The sequence below is a fragment of the Rhincodon typus genome, chromosome 9 (genome assembly GCF_021869965.1).
Source record: "Rhincodon typus isolate 14 chromosome 9, sRhiTyp1.1, whole genome shotgun sequence".
NCBI lineage: Eukaryota > Metazoa > Chordata > Chondrichthyes > Orectolobiformes > Rhincodontidae > Rhincodon > Rhincodon typus.
In genome coordinates this window covers 28,591,365-28,609,436 of record NC_063340.1, presented here as the reverse complement: position 1 = coordinate 28,609,436, position 18,072 = coordinate 28,591,365, and the positions used below count along the sequence as shown (strand labels likewise).

The window sequence follows — 18,072 nt, the reverse complement described above, 5'->3', positions numbered from 1 at the left end:
AGGTGTTCTGCAAAGCGGTCCCCGAGTCTCCGCTTGGTTTCCCCGATGTAGAGGAAGCCACACCGGGTACAGCGGATGCAGTATACCACATTGGCAGATGTGCAGGTGAACATCTGCTTGATGTGGAAAGTCTTCTTGGGGCCTGGGATGGGGGTGAGGGAGGAGGTATGGGGGCAGGTGTAGCACTTCCTGCGGTTGCAGGGAAAAGTGCCGGGTGTGGTGGAGCTGGAGGGGAGTGTGGAGCGGAAAAGGGGGTCACGGAGAGAGTTGTCCCTCCGGAAAGCAGATAAGGGTGGGGAGGGAAAGACGTCTTTGGTGGTGGGGTCGGATTGCAGATGGCGGAAGTGTCGGAGGATGATGCGTTGGATCCGGAGGTTGGTGGGGTGGTACGTGAGGACGAGGGGGATTCTTTTTTGGTTCTTATTGCGTGGACGGGGTGTGAGGGATGAGGCGCGGGAGATGTGGGAGACACGGTTGAGGGCGTTCTCGACCACCGAGGAGGGGAAGTTACGGTCCTTGAAAAACGAGGACAACTGAGATGTACGGGAGTGGAATGCCTCATCCTGGGAGCAGATGCGGCGCAATGCCACAACGATGCCACCCGAAGGTTGCAGGAACAGCAACTCATATTCCGATTGGGAACCCTGCAGCCCAATGCTATCAATGTGGATTTCACAAGTTTCAAAATCTCCCCTCCCCCCACCGCATCCCAAAACCAGTCCAGCTCGTCCCTGCCTCCCTAACCTGTTCTTCCTCCCACCTATCCCCTCCTCCCACCTCAAGCCGCACCTCCATCTCCTACCGACCAACCTCATCCCGCCCCCTTGACCTGTCCATCTTCCCCATCCCCTTCCTAACTCCCTACCTACACTCACCTTTACTGGCTCCATCCCCGCCTCTTCAACCTGTTTGTTTCCTCTCCACCTATCCTCTCCTCTATCCCTCTTCTATCCACCTCCCACTCTCTCCCTATTTATTTCAAAACCCCCTTCCCCTCCCCCTATTCTGATGAAGGGTCTCGGCCCGAAACGTCAGCCTCTCTGCTCCTATGATGCTGCTTGGCCTGCTGTGTTCATCCAGCCCTGCACCTTGTTGTCTCGGATTCTCCAGCATCTGCAGTTCCTACTATCTCTGAGATGAATTTAATCTGTTATTGCCACATTTGATCCCGAGATAAGTTTCCCTCCTTTCCGCTATGAAGACAATGTTTGAAACCTCCCTTTTGGTTTCCTTATGTGGCTTGGTGTCATATCTCATTGTTTAGTTGCCAAGAGAGAAACAGTTGCTTTAGTAATTTAAAATATTTTCCCATACTTCAGCGATACTAATTTAACAAAAAAGCACTTTGTCAAGTGGACAAAAGCTAATTTAATGTCCTTTCGACAACTGCAAACGAAGCTTCAAATAATTAAAAACACATTTTGCATAATGGACAAGTTAACCATGTGTTTTGCACCTTATAAGCTTCCGGAAGGCTAACTTGAAATCTTCGTTGAAACTTGTGTACAAGAGAGGGTTAATTAAAGAATTGATGTAGCCCAACCACGCTAAAAAATCAGTAACTACTTGAGAAGCAACCCAAAGGTGCAGTCCCACACAGAGCTCTTTAATGAAAAAGGGCAGCCAGCAGAAAACGAAAGTCCCGAGAATGAGTCCCAGAATGCGAGCTGCGTTCCGCTCCCTTGAGTTGGAGTTCTGCTGGCGCTCTTCCGTGCTCCCCTGCCTGTTTTCGAGTGTTGGAACCCTGCACGTCCGGTGATCACTGTGAAATTTCAGTACAGGTTCACAGCTGTGTAGATTAGATACGCAAAAGGTTTGTGTCAGCTTGTAGTTCATGCAGGTGGAGATTTGGCTTTCACTCTTGCGACCAGTGAAGTGGCGGCTGGAGCCACGCTTCTGGTAAAGGTTCTTGGCTGCATGGTAGATACGGTAGTAAAGGATGAGAATTAAAGCCGATGGAACGTAAAAAGCTCCAAATGTTGAGTAAATGGTATAGATCACATGGTCATGCTGAATAATGCACTTTTCCCCAGTACTGTTAACGTTGTGGCTCCGCCAAAACAGGGGTGGCATGGATATGAAAACAGAAATGGTCCATACAGTCAGTATCATGACTCCTGCACGCTTGGCAGTCCTTTTTGGAGTGTATTCCACGGCATCTGTGATTGCCCAGTATCTGTCCAGGGCAATCACACACAGATGAAGGATTGAGCATGTACAGAATGTCATGTCCAAACTCAGCCATGCCTCACAAACAATGTAACCCAAAACCCAGGCATCGGTGGTAATGTATGTAATACTGATAGGCATTACTAGAATGGCAACAAGGAGGTCAGTCAGAGCTAGGGAACATATGAGATAGTTTGCAGGTTGGTGCAATTTCTTTGTAATACAAATAGCAACCATTACAGCAGAGTTCAACAAAGTTGTCATAATTGCAATCAAAGACAGAATTAAAGCAATGGCAGTCCTTTCAGTAAGTGTTTTGGATTGTCCTTGACATGATTCATTTGTGCAGTTTGAGAAGTTCATTGTTTTAAATGTCCAGAACACAAATGCTTATAATTTCCAAAGCATAGAAGGATTCCACCCTTTTTCTGTCAACTGAAGAGTGAGTTTAATTATTACTTCAAATGTCAAGTTGCAGAATCAAAGTCTTGAGTGTTCATCACAATTTGCCTTTTGTATCACACAGTAATTTCTCTAAAAGAGAGAAGAAAAACAAATTAGTATAAATTTCTTTCTAGACAAAATGGACACTGTTTTCTTGGTGTTTTGATACTCGGTTACCAGTTAAACCTCAACTCTCTTCTCTAACTCTGCCTGACATACTGAGTGCTTTGAAGGTTTTCTGACTTAGCATGACTCCTGACAACAAAGTAGAAAGCATGACTTTGCATGTGCCCTTTGGCAAGTTTTGTGAATTTATGTACATGCAACCCTGTTATCATCAAAGATGCAAAGTCCAGCAGATTGACTTTGTTTGATACAGATCATGCAGTTCTTGTGTACATCTGCAAATGTGCAATGATACCAGAGTGCAGGTATATACCTCCCCTCGTGATAGCATCACCAGAAGTGCATATCTGAACTTAAACTTGGTGACTGTCTCAAATCCTTTTGGCTCATTGTACAAAACGATTATGAGAAATACTGAAAATTATTTAAAGTGTGTGCTAGTGCATTACTGATGTTTTATTCCGTTTATTTACCTACCTGCATTGTACATACTTCCAGACCTTTAAATGCTATTTGTATGAGGTTGCATGGCTTTGGACCTGGTGTCCACCTTTTGCTGTAAAAGTGAATCTTGATGTTCCTTTGCCCCATGTCTGCCAATCTCTTCCACTGCCCGAGTTCCTCTACCTTTAATGGATCTATTTTAGACAAACTGCAAGTTAAAGATTAGTTATTCGTGCTTTCTGCTAAAGCTTAAATATGGCTTCCACTGCTGTCCTTATTTCTTTTGGACCAATCTTAAATCTGTTAATTACCAAAACATTGAGGGTGCTGGAAATCTGAAATAAAATAATCAACAGGTCAAGGTGGAATCTGTGGGGAGAAAAGAAATGAAACTAACTTTTCAGATTTTTCCACAGTGGATTTGAAATCTTAAATGTGCATTTTCTGTTTATTTTTACATTACTGTATATTTATAACTACATTTCACTCATGTTTTTTGGTCAGGAAGTAACTTTATTGGAATGTCTTTCTCTGACGTTTCCAGAATTTTAGTAATCTCCAAATATTAGTGCAGTGATTGTTACCAGAATATTGGGAGCAAAATGTGGCTCTATTCACATGCAGGAACCTGGACAACATTCAGGCTTGGATTGTTAAGTAGCAAACAACATTTGTGCCACAAGTGCTAAGCAACAACAATTATCAACAATACAGAATCTAATAATCACTTCTTGATATTCAAGGTCATGACTGCAGTGATCGCAACAAGGTCAGCCAGGTGAACATCATAGAATGAGTTTCCTGATTGGCTGACAGATATAAACAGGAGTGTCAGGGTGTTTAAGAGCCAACTCTGAACTATCTTGGTCAATAGATGTCTACCTTTCCCTGAGGCACCAAATACTAAAGCCTTTCAAGAGATGACAGATACATTGCTGACAATATCAGACTGTGGACACAAAACTATCCCATCCTGGTAAAATTAAAACAGCTGGTGATGGGGGAAACAACATGGCCATCACAACCAGAACTGAAACCTTTGAACACAGCAAGACCAGATCACAATAGAGGATGGCATATCATTATGGGGAACAAGAGTGATTGTCCTGATCAAAGGTTGCTGCCAGATATTAGCTGAACTCCTCCAGGGGTTTCCAAAATTATATTGGTGAGAAGATGTGTGGTGGCCAGGATTGGATGCCAACATAGCCATGTTGGTGGGGCAGTGCCCAGAGTTTTAACAAGGACAAAACTTACTGCCAGCAGCTCCCCAACATTCATGGGGATGGCTGGGTAAAGCCTGGACTCGGTTATGCATTAACTATGCTGGTCCTTTCATGGGGCTGTATGTTTTTAGTCAGTGGACACCCATTTAAAGTCTTTGGTCTTGCATAGAGTTTATTCATCAGACACAGGGTCAATGATTAAAAAGTTGTGAGCATCTTTTGCAATACAACAACTCCTGGAGATGTTGGTCACAGACAACAGACCATCATTTATCAGTAGGGAATTTGAGTATTTCCTAAAGTCGAATGACATTCAGCATGTAAGGACAGCTCCATACCATCCATCATCTAATGGTCTGGCAGAATGTGCAGTCCAAACTTTGAAGGCAGGCTTAAAGAAACAGCCTACAGCTTCACTCATACCAAACTGTCACAGTTCCTGTTTAATTATAGGGCCACCTATAGGGTGATCGGTGGCAAATGGAATTTCATTCTGGCTAAGTGTGAGGTAACGCACCTGGCCATGACAAACAAGGCGAGGGAATACATGAACTGTAGGACCCTGTGAAGCACTGAGGGTCAGAGGGACTTGGTGTGCATGATAAACATTCCCTTAAGGTAATAAACTGGTTAAGAAGGCATACAGGATACTCGCCTTTAGTCAAGGCATAGAATTTAAGGGCAGGGAGGGTATGTTGGAACTGTGCAAAACATTGGTTAGGCCATAGCTAGAGTATTGTGTGCCGTTCTATAATCCACAATATAGGAGGGATATGATTGTACTGGAGAACATGCAGAGAAGATTGCTCAGGATTTGCCTGAGCTTAAGTTTTTAGTTATGGGTTGGGTTTAGTTATAATATTTATGGAAGCTTGGAGACGGCAAAGGACAACATTAGAGTCTGGAGGTCAGAAACTGCACTGCAAATTTCTTCTTCACACAAACTACATTTCTAATTTTTCATGTGCACAGGCCTGAGGTCTGTGCGCAGCAACAACTTCCAGAACCTGAAGTCAATGCATCTGTGCACAAATCAGCATGAATGGACTGAGTGGCTGCACGGTCATGTGGCTGCACAGCTTAGAGGGAATGTTGCTCATGAATGCCAAATTGAAGGACAGTATTGAAACAGAAATTTGAAATGATATCATTTCATTTGTGAAACTTGACATGACAGTGAATTAATGTTAAGTTTAAATTGTTTCATGCATTTTACCAGCTGAAAGCACAGATATATTACACCAAACACTCCAGTGTCACTACAGGCAGGGGAAACAAGACAACTGCAAGTAAGAATTTACATGTAGCACAACTGCTAGTATTGGACTTGCATTTCATGGTAGGCATATTAATGTAAATATTTTCCTTGCACTTCTTTTTCTTTGTTCACAGCATGCATGTATCACTGGTTGGTACATTATTGCCTGCTCCTAATTTCCCTTGAGCAGGTGGTAAACAATATGGATGAACCAATGCAACCCTTGGGGTATAGGTACACCTGCAGTGCTGTCAGGAAGAGAGTTCAGGAAATTGACTAGTGACAGTGGACAATTGATATGTATTTCCAAGTCAGGATTGTGTGTAGCTTGGACAGGAACTTGCAGGTGGTGGTGATCCCATGTATCTGCTGCCTTGTCCCTCTAAATGGTAATGGTTATTTGTTTGGCAGGTAATGTCTAAGGAATTCTCTAAGGGTGAAGATTGTAGTTCACCAAGGCTCCTTCAACACATGCACGCTCATCCAGGAAAGTTGAAACAACTCCATCCTCCTGTCATATACCTTGTAGATGGTGGATAGGCTTTAGGAATACAGAAAATATACCTATTCACAGCCTCTGACCAATTCTTGTACCCACAGTTTTAGGAAACAATTCTAAAGGTCCAGTTTAAAAAGTCCATTTAGAGCATGGACATTAAGTGTTGAAAGTACATGAAAACCACAGAAAACAAAGTTGTAAATTTGGCAAAATGATGCCAGGAGTGAAAAATATAGAGCTGATTAAAAAACTGGCTTTATGGAATAAAATAAATTTGAAATGAGGTGTTACGACAGGGTCTAAAATTTCCATACATGGACAATAAAAGAAATGAAGAGAAACTCGAAATTGCAAGAACAAAAATAATTCTAGAAAGTGACATCTAGAAAAGACAATATCAGCATTTTGGCCATTTGCTTGGAAATGAAAATCTACAGAGTTCTCTTCTAGAAGGTGTGATATTACAAACTTCAGAACTTTAACAACTTTTCATAGGTTGAAAAAAGCAGCAATAACTGTCTGGAATAAACTCTTAAGGGACAAAGGCAAACAATTGAAAATGATTAGCCATATCTGAGGGAAAAAAAGGAGTCAAGGCTACATGGACAAAACTGTTTTGACACCTGCTTGATAACTGGCTGCCTTAAGCCACAAGGATAACTGATTGCCCTGCAGAAGACCATAAGCAGTTAGCTGCACGAAACCTGTGTTTTCAAACCGTCAATGCCAAATGTAATGGGGAACAATCCTACTTCTGATAAAAAGGCAAGCTGCAGACTTGCAATAGTTTGGACGAAAATATCTAAAAGATCAATGTCATCCCATAGACCTGAAGGACAAACTGTACAACAATCCAACATCAGAACTCTTCTTCAGCAGAACTTTGAAGAACAACATTGCATAAGGATCAAGTCCTGAACATCAGAGACCGACAATGTTGGTTGGAATCATGGCTAAATTCCACCATTAATTGGGCAATGGTCAAGTTGAGTTGTGAGGCTTAACTAGCTTGCTTGAAGGGTCTTATGTTGGTTGCTACATGCAATAAAGTTTAAATCATTGTTTCCGTACTTGACTGTCTGAGATTTCATAATACATAGCTGGCTTAAAGGTAACTCATGGTAAATTACACACGACCAAGGGCAAATTGCAGGGCAGCAGAAAAAAGCATAGTTTTACTGCAACTAATTTTATAGAATCCCTACAGTGTGGAAACAGGCCCCTCGGCCCAACAAGCCCACACCAACACTTGGAGCATCCCACCCAGACCCATCCCTCTATAACCTACACATCCTTGACCACTATGGGAATTTAGCGTGGCCAATCCACCTAACCTACACATCTTTGGACTGTAGGAGGAAACCAGAGTAAACCCATGCAGACACAGGGAGAATGTGCAAACTCTACACAGTCAGTCATCCGAGGGCAGAATTGAACCCAAGTCCCTGGTACTGTGAGGCAGCATACTAACCACTGAGCCACTGTGCCACCACAAGAAGAGCCTGCATTCCCTGAACTGGATATGTGAGGATGAAACAAGATAGACCAGTATAGCACATCATGAAAACAGATCTCCTGGCAGGTGCAGCTGCTGCAGTAGCACCACCAGAAAAACAAGACTTTCTAGGATTATTTCCATTAGAGCAGAAAAGTACAAGAGAAGCTATAATAATTTTTGCAATTATGAAAGGCTTTCTGAAGAAAATGGGGATGGGGGGAAAATCTTAATTTACATAACACTTTACTGGACCTAGTTCTCTTCTCTTCCCTTTCCCCCATGCTCAGCACCACTTGGGGTACCCATTCACATTCGTGCTCCATAAAAGAAATAAAAAGAGCAAGCAAGACAGAAGAACACCATGGTGAAATTTTAAAAAATTCTGAAATAAAGAAGTTGAGAGGTCAAAACATCAATAACTGAAGACAAAGAAGTATCAAGATAGAGTGAACAGCATGGACAAACCTACTGAAGAACAAGGTAAAAGGAAAGCAAGGTAGTAAAATCAAAAAAGGTCCATGAGGAAAATGTGTGGAACTCAGACAGAAGAAGGAATGAGTTGTCAAAAGAGACAAAGTATATGGAAGCAAATGCTATTTTCTCTCACGGGAGAGAAGGTGATATGAAAAGAACATTGGCAATGGCAACACGGAGGTTCAGTGGCCAACACTGTTGCTTCACAGCGCCAGGGACCCAGGCTAGATTCCAGCCTTGGGCGACGGTCTGTGTAGAGTTTGCACATTCTCCTCATGTCTGCATGGGTTTCCTCTGGGTGCTCCAGTTTCCTCCCACAGTCCAAAGATGTGCAAGTTAGGTGGATTGGGCGATGTAGCATGGCCATAGTGTCTAGGGTGGGAAATACAGGGATAGAGTAGAGGTGGGATGCTCTTCAGAGGGTCAGTGTGGACTCAAAGGGTCGAATGGCCTGCTTCCACACTGTAGCGATTCTATGATACTCTAATGACAGAAAGAAAAACAGACAATGCTGGAAATACCCAAGCAAAACCGAGGGGAGAATCTTACCACAGTCTGAGTTTTATGGACTATGGTGGGATTTACAGCAATCAGACACAAAATCCAATGAAGTGAATCTCTATGTTGGGAGCACCTCACTCCATTTTTTTGCTTTTGATGAGCAGTGTAGTGAATTTCTTGTTGGTAGCCATGAGTTGCCAATTATAGAAGATTGTTGCTTGTTAATAGCCAAATGCACATCAACAAACTTGGCATGGAAATTAGAGGGGATACCTGGCAAATTCAACTCCTGCTTCCTCTGAAAGACCTTCATGTTGTGTCTGACCAAAGTGCAGCTCGGCATCATTATGGGCACCAAATGCATGTACCTGTTCTCCACAGACACTGGCATTCAGCATTTGCCACTCCCCCATGACCACCTCCAATCTCTAGAAGTACAGACTTGCACTATAAGGTGCACTAGCAACTAGTATTGAAAGGCTTCAGCAGGGGCACTTTATGTATGGACAGGGATCTAGTTGAAGGATTGAAACAGGCTGCATCTCAAGGCTACTCACATGCGCTCTTTGCAACTCACTCAGTTAGCATGTTCACGGCATTTGTGCCGTGCCTTGTCTTGCTATGCGTGTAGGAAATTGGAGTCCATTTTCTCACTGTTGTGTTCAGATAGCCCAGGGTCTGAATGACTAGGCCCAAAACCAGAATGGGCAACCTTTGAACAGCCAGACCCAATGGGACTCTCCGGATAAGTCCAGCACAAAGCATCCACACAAGATAAAGGCAGACAAGAACAATCCCGGACTTGTCCTAGAAAACAAGACTCTTTGAGCATTGGAGTACAGTGACCAGCCTTGCTGGCACCTTGAGTTCCCAACATGACCACGTATGGGGAGAGAGATGTGTCTGGAGGATGGATGCTGAGGGTAGCCCATTGAATGCTCTGACCTTGACCTAGAACATTGATTGACTGAGGGCCAGAGAACATTCTGAAAACATGCAGCAGGGAGGAATAAGAAGGGTCACCTAGCAGCTATTCCCTCATCAGTGGAGCTCCGACCACAAGCAGAAAAAGAAAGAGAGAGAGACAGAGAAGATGACGATATGCGGGACCAACATTCTTCAACTTCAGCAGAGCTGACTAGGCAGCCTGGCCAAGTTTAACTGCATGGGTAGTACTTGGTCTTAGCCAGTAGTAGTTTATATAAGAATTGTGACAAAGCCTGCAAAGAGAGCAAATGAGATTTACTAGAATGATAGCAGAAATGATGGATTTTAGATTCAAGGAAAAATTAAGGATGAGTCCCCAGGGCCTGATGCTCTGCATCTCAGAGTACTTAAGGAAGTGGCCTGAGAAATAGTGGATGCATTGGTGATCATTTTCCAGCATTTCGTATAATCTGGAAGAGTTCCAATGGACTGGAGGGCAGCTAATGTAACCCCATTCTTTAATAAACGGGGGAGAGAGAAAATGGGGAATTATAGGCCAGTTAGACTGATATCAGTGGTGGGGAAAATACTTGCATCAATTACTAAGGATGTATAACTTAGCATTTGGAAAGCAGTGACAGAATTGGTCCTAGTCTCAATGGATTCACTAAAGGAAAATCATGCTTGACAAATTTTATGGGCCTTTTTGAGGATGTGACCAGTAAAGTGTACAAGGATGAATCAATAGATGTTGTGTATCTGGACTTTCAATAGGCTTTTGACAAACTTCCACACAAGAGATTAGTCAGCAAAATTAAAGCTCATGGCATCAGAGGTAATGTGTTGACATGGATAGAGAACTGGCAGATAGGAAGCAGGGAGCTGGAACAAACAGATCCTTCTCAGAGTGGCAAGCAGTGATGAGTGGGGTGCTACAGCGTTCAGTGCTGGGACCTCAACTGTTAACAATATATGTTAATGATTTGGACGAAGGAATTAACTGTCATATCTCCAAATTTGCAGATGACATCAAGCTGAGTTGGCAGTGTGCGTTGTGAGAAAGATGCAGGGTGATTGGGCTGAGTGGGCAAATACCTGGCAAATGCAATATAATGTGGATAAATATGTGGTTATCCACTTTGGTCACAAAAACAGAAAGGCGGATTATTATCTGAATGGTGGCAGTTTATAAATAGATGAGGTACAACGAGACCTGGGTGTCATGATGGAACAGTCGCTGAAGGTTGGCATGCAGGTGCAGCAGGCAGTGAGGAAAGGTAATAGTATATTCTCCTTCATAGTGAGAGGATTTGAGTATCGGAGTGAGGATGTCTTGCTGCAGTTATAGGGCCTTGGTGAGGTCACATCTTGAGCATTGTGTGCAGTTTTGGTCACCTAGTCTGAGGAAGGAGATTCTTGCTATTGAGGGAGTCCAGCGAAGATTCACCTGATTGATTTCTGGGATGGCAGGACTAACATATGAGGAAAGTTTTTGGATCGACTGGGCTTGTACTTGCCAGAATTTAGTAGAATGAGGGGATTTCACAGAAATATTTAAAATCATTTTGGGACTGGACTAATGGAAATGTTCCCGAAGTTGGGGAAGTCCAGAACTAAGAGTCACGGTCTAAGAATAAGGGGTGAGACATTCAGGACTGAGATGAGTAAGAAATTCTTCACTCAGTTGTGAACCTGTAGAATTCTCTCCCACAGAAAGCTGTTGGGGCCAGTTCATTAGATATATTCAAGAGGGAGCTGGACGTGGCCCTTGCAGCTAAAGGGATCAAGGGGTATGGAGGGAAAGCAGGAATGGGATACTAAGATTGCATAATCAGCCATGATCAAATTGAATGGTGGTGCAGGCTTGAAAGGCCAAATGACCTGCTCCTGTACTTATTTATCTGTGTTTCTGTGTATTAGAAATATTGTGCTTATTCCACATGGAGCAAGACCCTATTGAGTTTTCAAAATTATGAACAATTTTGACAGGGTAAAGAAGGATATTCTGTTTCTACTAGTTGGTATGTCAATAACTAGGGGGTCACAATTTCAGGATTGTCAGCAAGAGAGCTAGGAGTGAGATGAGGATAAACTTCTTTACTTAGAGTTGTTAGGATTTGGAATGTGCTCTGTGGAAGAGTGGTGGAGGTAGGTTCAATGAAAGGTTTCAAGAGACCTGGATACATATTTGAAAGTAATGAATTTAGAGGGCTTTGGAGATATCACTGAAGAATGGGACTACCTGAGTTGCTCTTTTGGGAGCCTGTACAGACACAATAGGTCAAATGGCATCCTTCAGTACTGTAAAATTCTATGATTCTAAGCGTAGGTGATGCACTCAGGCAGGACAAGCAAGGCAAGGGAATACATTATGAATGGTGGAACCCTGGGCAGCACCAAGGATCAGAGGGAACTTAAGGCAACAGATCAAGTAGATAAAGTGCTTAAGAAGGCAGATGGGATACTTACCTTTATTAGCCAAGGCATATAGTTTAAGAGTAGTATAAAACATTGGTTAGGCTGTATCTAGAATATTGTGGGCAATTCTGGATTTCACATTATAGAAGTTACATGATTGCACTAGAGAGGATGTAGAGGACATTTATCAAGATGTTGCCTGGGCTTGAGACTTTTTAGTTACAAAGTGAGATTGGACAGACTGGGATGGTTTAGGGGATACTGAGGGCAGACATGATCAACATGTATAAAATTATGAGACAAAAATAGGATAGACAGTAATGAGCCTTTCCTTTTGATGGAGGGATCAATGACTGGGGCCATGGATTTAAGGTAACGACAAGAGTTTTATAGGGGATGTGAGGACATTTTTTGTTTACTCAGCACACGGTGATAATCTGGAACTCACTGCCTGTAAGGGTGGTAGAGACAGAAACAGAATATCATTTAAGAAATATTTAGATGTGCACTAGTAATGCCAAGGCATATAAGGCTATGGGCCAAGTGCTGGAAAATGCTAACAGAATAGCTTGATTTTGATCAGTGCAGACTTGATGGGCCAAAGGGCCCTTATCTGTTCTCGTTGAGGGCTACCTCTATGACTCCATGATTCTAAGCTTTTCCATTCTGGACTCAATATCCAGCATTTCCGTGACAGTAGAGTTTTCTATGGTGCTTCCTCAGTATTTCACCAAATATTTCTTGACCATACAGATAACAGGGGCAATGGAGTGTCAATTCTGGTTATTCTAGAGGTATTGATATGTGGGTTCTGACCTGCAATTCTTGTTATTTACTATTTTTCCCAACAATCTCACTTTTGGACTTTCTGATAAATAACAAATTCTGGACTAACTAATTCTGCGTCCTATTTCCATCTGTGAGCTGTGTCCTAGTTCATATGCAATCTAAGAGATTTATCTCTAATGAGGATTATTAATGTCTTTCCATCTATTTATACTTATTTCCTAATTTATTTCCACTTCCTGTTTGAGTGAAGAAGGTTTGGTTTCTCTTTTCTCTGTCTTATATCACCCCATCACTGTTGCTGGATCTGATTGCTGGTGAAATACTCACCAAGGTACCTTCTGTCTTTGAACATGCATGCATACCATCAAAAGCAGCTGAAAACTCGCAGACAATGACATCACAGACAATAAAGCAACATATGAGGAAGAGGTTTATCTTCTGGCAACTTCATTGACAGTAAACACATCATTTCTGATTTTATTCTGTTTCATAATCTCTATTCTTTTTTTTGAAAGGTCCTGAGGCAAGAAAACATTTTAAAGTCATAAGACCGACAAAGAAGTTTCAGTTGCCAGGCATGCAATTAATTTTTAGATAAACCTATGCACCATGCAATGGCAAAATTTCCTTTATTCACTTTGTTAGGACTAAGATTGGAGGAATGCAACATTCTTCTAAACCTACTACTCCACAGATCACAACATAAAATAAAAATACTTTTTCCAGTTACTTAGATGTCCAAGTGTATATCCTATCTATGTCAGGTTCTAAATTAAAAAAGAAAATCTATCAACCAGGTTTCTTAATAAACACATTTATTGTTTTTTAATCAAAACAGAAGTAGTTTATTAAAGGTGCAATAATTGGTTAACACAGCATTAAAGAGTATAAACATGTATTCCTCTAAATATTGGAGAAACTAGAAAAAAAAATCAATTTCTCTGCAGAGACTGGCTTTCTAATACATTGGGCAATGGATTATTCTTGAAGGCAAAAGTAAAGTATAGAATATTCTGGAGTCTGTTAGTCTGATGTTCTGTCTTGTATGGTCAAATTACTATCATACACAGTTGTCTTTAAAGTCTTGTAGTCACAGCTTGTTTAAGAAATCTAATCTTGAGACTTTTTCTACAATCACTCACTCAAAGGAATGATTAGGATTCATCCTGAAGAAGGGTTTTCCTTTCAGAAATAAGAGATCAGCTGAGCAACTGTCTTTTGCGAGCTTTCCTCCAACTCAGCTTGTCCTTAGCAGATGTTCCTCTACATTAGCATTTTTTTTGCAGTTTCTATTTGACAGTTTGTTCTTAATATTAAACATAAATACGTAAATGTTTGTTTCCAGGACAAGCAGAATTTCAGAAAGGGCTCATATTTCAAACATTATCAACTGAATCTATTGGCCTAAATAGAATTTTGTGACTTCGAGGAGCAATGTTTTTGCAGTTAGATTTATCAGGGCATCCGGAATTTTGTGCACCACTTGGAGTAGAAGGGCGTGCAGTTGAACAGGAAAGTACGAAGAATGATGTCAGTGATAATTAAGGTGACAGCTGTCTTCCCATATGGCCTGTTTTTGACATTTTGAGGCAATCTCTGATTTATTTTTATCACCCTTTCCACTAATATTGTGGTTATCATTAATCTTTGTCAATTATTTCATTATTTTCTTTTTTTCTCTCCACTGCATTACTATAGAATCACTGGATTTCCCAACGTGAACTCCCTAAAATGTGGTGATCAGAAGAAAACTAGGATGACTAGGAGCTTTCAGGTGGATCATATGCATGAGAAATGTTCCATGCCCAACTGATAAGAGATGCAAAATCAAAAGTTGCTGGAAAAACTCAGCAGGTCTGGCAGCTTTGCAGAGAGAAACCAAAATTAACTGTTCGGATTCAATGACGCTTCTTCATCATTGGACCTGAAATGTTAACTCTGCTTTCTCTCCACGGATGCTGTCAGACCTACTGAGTTTTCCAGCAATTTCTGATTTTGTTTCTGATTTCCAGCATCTGCAGTTCTTTGTTTTTTTTTTAAAATGAGAAATACATACCTCAAGTGGTTGGCCTTGACTTGAAAGGCTGTCAGTACTTGACAACCAGTACAATGGCATGCGTATGTGAGAATACCTGAGCAGTACTATGCTGGATGGTCCTTCTGAAGCATCCCAATCACAGCATAGCTTGACTTCATAGATGTTGCATGAAATAAGCAATGCCACTGTAATTAACACGGTAACTTTATAGCCAAATAAATACTTTTGAAGTGTAGTCACATAATCAGTAGCATTCATAGAGTGCAGAAAGGGCCCTTTGGCCTAATGAGCCTGTTTGGACATAATTACCAATAAAATCTGCCAACTCTATCCCCCCTACTCCAAAGCTGTCTTTTGCAGGCCATCCTTTTCCTTGTCCAGAACAAATTTGAACCATATTGTATCATGGTTGCTATCACCTAAATGTTCCCCTACTGGTACATTGAACACTTGTCCAGTTTTTTGCCCCAGAACCAGATCCAGCATTACGCCATCCCTTATTGGACCTTCTTCATACTGATACAAAACTCTCCTGGATGCATTTCAAGAAATCCACCCCTTCTAAACACTTAACACTGTGACCATCCCAATTTATGTTGGGAAAGTTGAAATCCCCTAGTATAATTATCCGATTATTACTCTTACACACCTCTCTGAACTGCCTGCATATTTGCTCCTCTATTTCCCGCTGACTCTCTGGGGCCTATAATGCACTCCCAGTAGAGTAGCTGCACCCTTAACTTACTAAGTTCTACTCATAAAGCCTCACTTGAGGACTCTCCCAAGATATTATCGCTTCTTATTGCAGTAATTGACTCCGTAATTAATAGTGCTACATCACTTTTTACACCCTCCTGTCTCTCACCTAAAAAGCCATATAGCCCGGAACATTGAATTGCCAGTCCAGCCCTTCCCTCAACCAAGGATTGGAAAAAGAATGGATAATTGACAGAATGAGCTGGGTACGAGTGATCAAATAGCACTATGGTGAGCCCAGGTAAAATGGGAGAAGCTGAAAGAGTCAGTACAGATTGGGCATGGCCTTTACAGGGCAATTATCTTGGAGCAGTAGCAGCTGGGAGGAGGGGGCACAGTAACTGGTAAGCCTATAAATATAATGTGGCGTGGATTCAGGCCTAGTCTTTACAGAGCACTTAGTTTGGAGCAGCAGTCAGGAGACGGGGACACAGTAAATCGGTAAGCTTGTAAATCTAGAATGGTGTGGATTGGGGCAAAGTCTTTACAGGGCACTAATCTCTGAGTAGCAACAGCTGGCAGGCAAGGAAGGACAGTAACTGGTAAGCTGTGGAAAGACAGTGAGAAATCTTCAGTGCGGCTCCTGTTGATGTCATAACTTCAAAAGGTGGGAAAGGCTACAGATTGGTGAGTACTGGGCACCTGTCAATTACTAGTTAACCCTTTCTTATCCTACATATTGATAGCAGTGGGAACTTAATTAGTTAACCTTTTCATAACCTTAGTGATAGAGTAGGAAGTCTAACAAAATAAGACTGATATTTCTAGTCTACAGCATTTATTGTAAGTTTAAGAGATGTCAGGAGAGGCCAACTGAGCGGAATGTGCAATCTGTCATATGTGGAGAGTCCTGGATGCTTCCAGCATCCTAGGTGACCACTTGTGCAGGTGCTCCCAAATGCAAAAGCTGGAGCTCCAGGTCTCGGATCTTGAAGTGGTAGGAGACAGTATGACACATCCGTGTGCTGAGAGTTACGTGGAAAGCACATTTAGAGAAGTGTTCCTCTCAAGGGACGAGGAGATAGAAGGAAATGGTGACCACCAGACAGTCCAGAAAGAACAGGCAGGTAGTGCAGTAGTCCCCTGGGTTCCCAATCACCAACCAGTATTCCATTTTGAAAGTTGATGAGGGTGAGGTACCTCTGAGAAATGCAATGAGAGCCAAGTGTCACAAGGGCTTGACTGTATGGGATGTGGGGTAGGAGTGTGAGGGATAAAAAAGGAAGAGCAATAATGATTGGGGAATTTTTGTTCAGGGGAGCAGACAGGAGTTTTTGCAGCGAAAAGATGTGACTCCAGGACGATGTGTTGCCTTCCTGATGGGAGGGCTGTAGAGCATCCTGAGAGGGGAGGGTGATGAGTTCGAGGTCAAGGTACGTGCTAGAACCAAAGTGAGGAATGGGGTCTTTCTTCGACAAATCAGGGAGCTAGGCAGTAGATTAAAAAGCAGGACCTCAGTGGTTGTAATCTCTGGATTACCCTGGTGCCATGTGCTAGCAAGTTTAGAAATAGGAAAATAGGACAGATGAATGCGTAGCTCAAGGGCAGGTGCAAGAGGGAGGGCTTTAGATTCCTGGATCGTTGGGACCTTTTTAATGGGAAAGGTGGGACATGTACAAACTGGACAGACTGTACCGGAACCACATTGGGACCAATGTATTTGGAGGTAGGTTTTCTAGAGCCGTTGGGAGGAGTTTGACTAATCTGGCAGGGAAAGCGGACACAGACTATCAATGAAACAGACACGTTATGCTACTGCAAAGGAAGTAAGTCACAGTGAGTTCAGCTATGTGGAATATCAAGAGAGTAAGGGAAGGCAGGATGATGTTTACTTTAATGCTAGGAGTTTAATATGTAAGACTGAGTTAATGGCAATGCATTGACACATGGAAGTATGATATTGTTGCCATTGTAGAAACATGGTTGAACGAAGGGCTGGAGGGCAACTTAATGTTCCGAGGTATATGGTTTTTAGGCAAGACAGGGGAGGATGTAAAAAAAGTAGTCATGTTGTACTATTAATTAAGGAGTCAATTACTGCAATAAGGAGAGATGGTATCTTGGGAGGGTCCTCAAACAAGGTTTTGTGAGTAGAACTTAGAAATGTTATGGGTGCAGCTACTTTACTCAAGTGTCTTACTGGCCCCCAAAGAGGGAGCAGGAGCTATAGGAGCAAATATGTTCACAGAAGTGTGTATACTAGGGGATTTCAACTTTCCCAATATAAATTGGGATAATCTTAGTGTTGAGGGTATAGAGGGGCCAGATTTCTTGAAATGTACCCAGGGAATTTTTTTGTATTAAAATGTAGAAAGCCCAGCAAGGTACGACATAGTGCTGGATCTGGTTCTGGGTAAAGTAGCTGGACAAGTGTTCAATATGGCAGTGGGGGAACATTTAGATGATAGTGACCACAACACAACATGGTACAAAAGTGTTTCAGAGATAGTAGGAACTGCAGATGCTGGAGAATCTGAGATAACAAGGTGTAGAGCTGGATGAACA

At 42.2% G+C, this 18,072-nt stretch overlaps 1 protein-coding gene across 5 annotated transcripts in view; it reads right to left on the bottom strand.

Moving 5' to 3' along the window:
• Positions 1-18,072, bottom strand: part of LOC109924543 (5-hydroxytryptamine receptor 1E) — a 93,445-nt gene that overhangs the window by 6,118 nt on the left and 69,255 nt on the right. For 3 of the 5 annotated variants that reach the window (XM_048601180.1, XM_048601182.1, XM_048601181.1), the window contains one exon: positions 1,405-2,703. In XM_048601180.1, the coding sequence (XP_048457137.1) occupies positions 1,438-2,532 (1,095 nt within the window). In that variant the 5' untranslated portion in view covers positions 2,533-2,703 and the 3' untranslated portion in view covers positions 1,405-1,437. Of the gene's footprint in view, positions 1-1,404; positions 2,704-3,216; positions 3,392-18,072 lie in introns of those variants that run through there. The other 2 variants (XM_048601183.1, XM_048601184.1) reach the window with 2 other exon arrangements.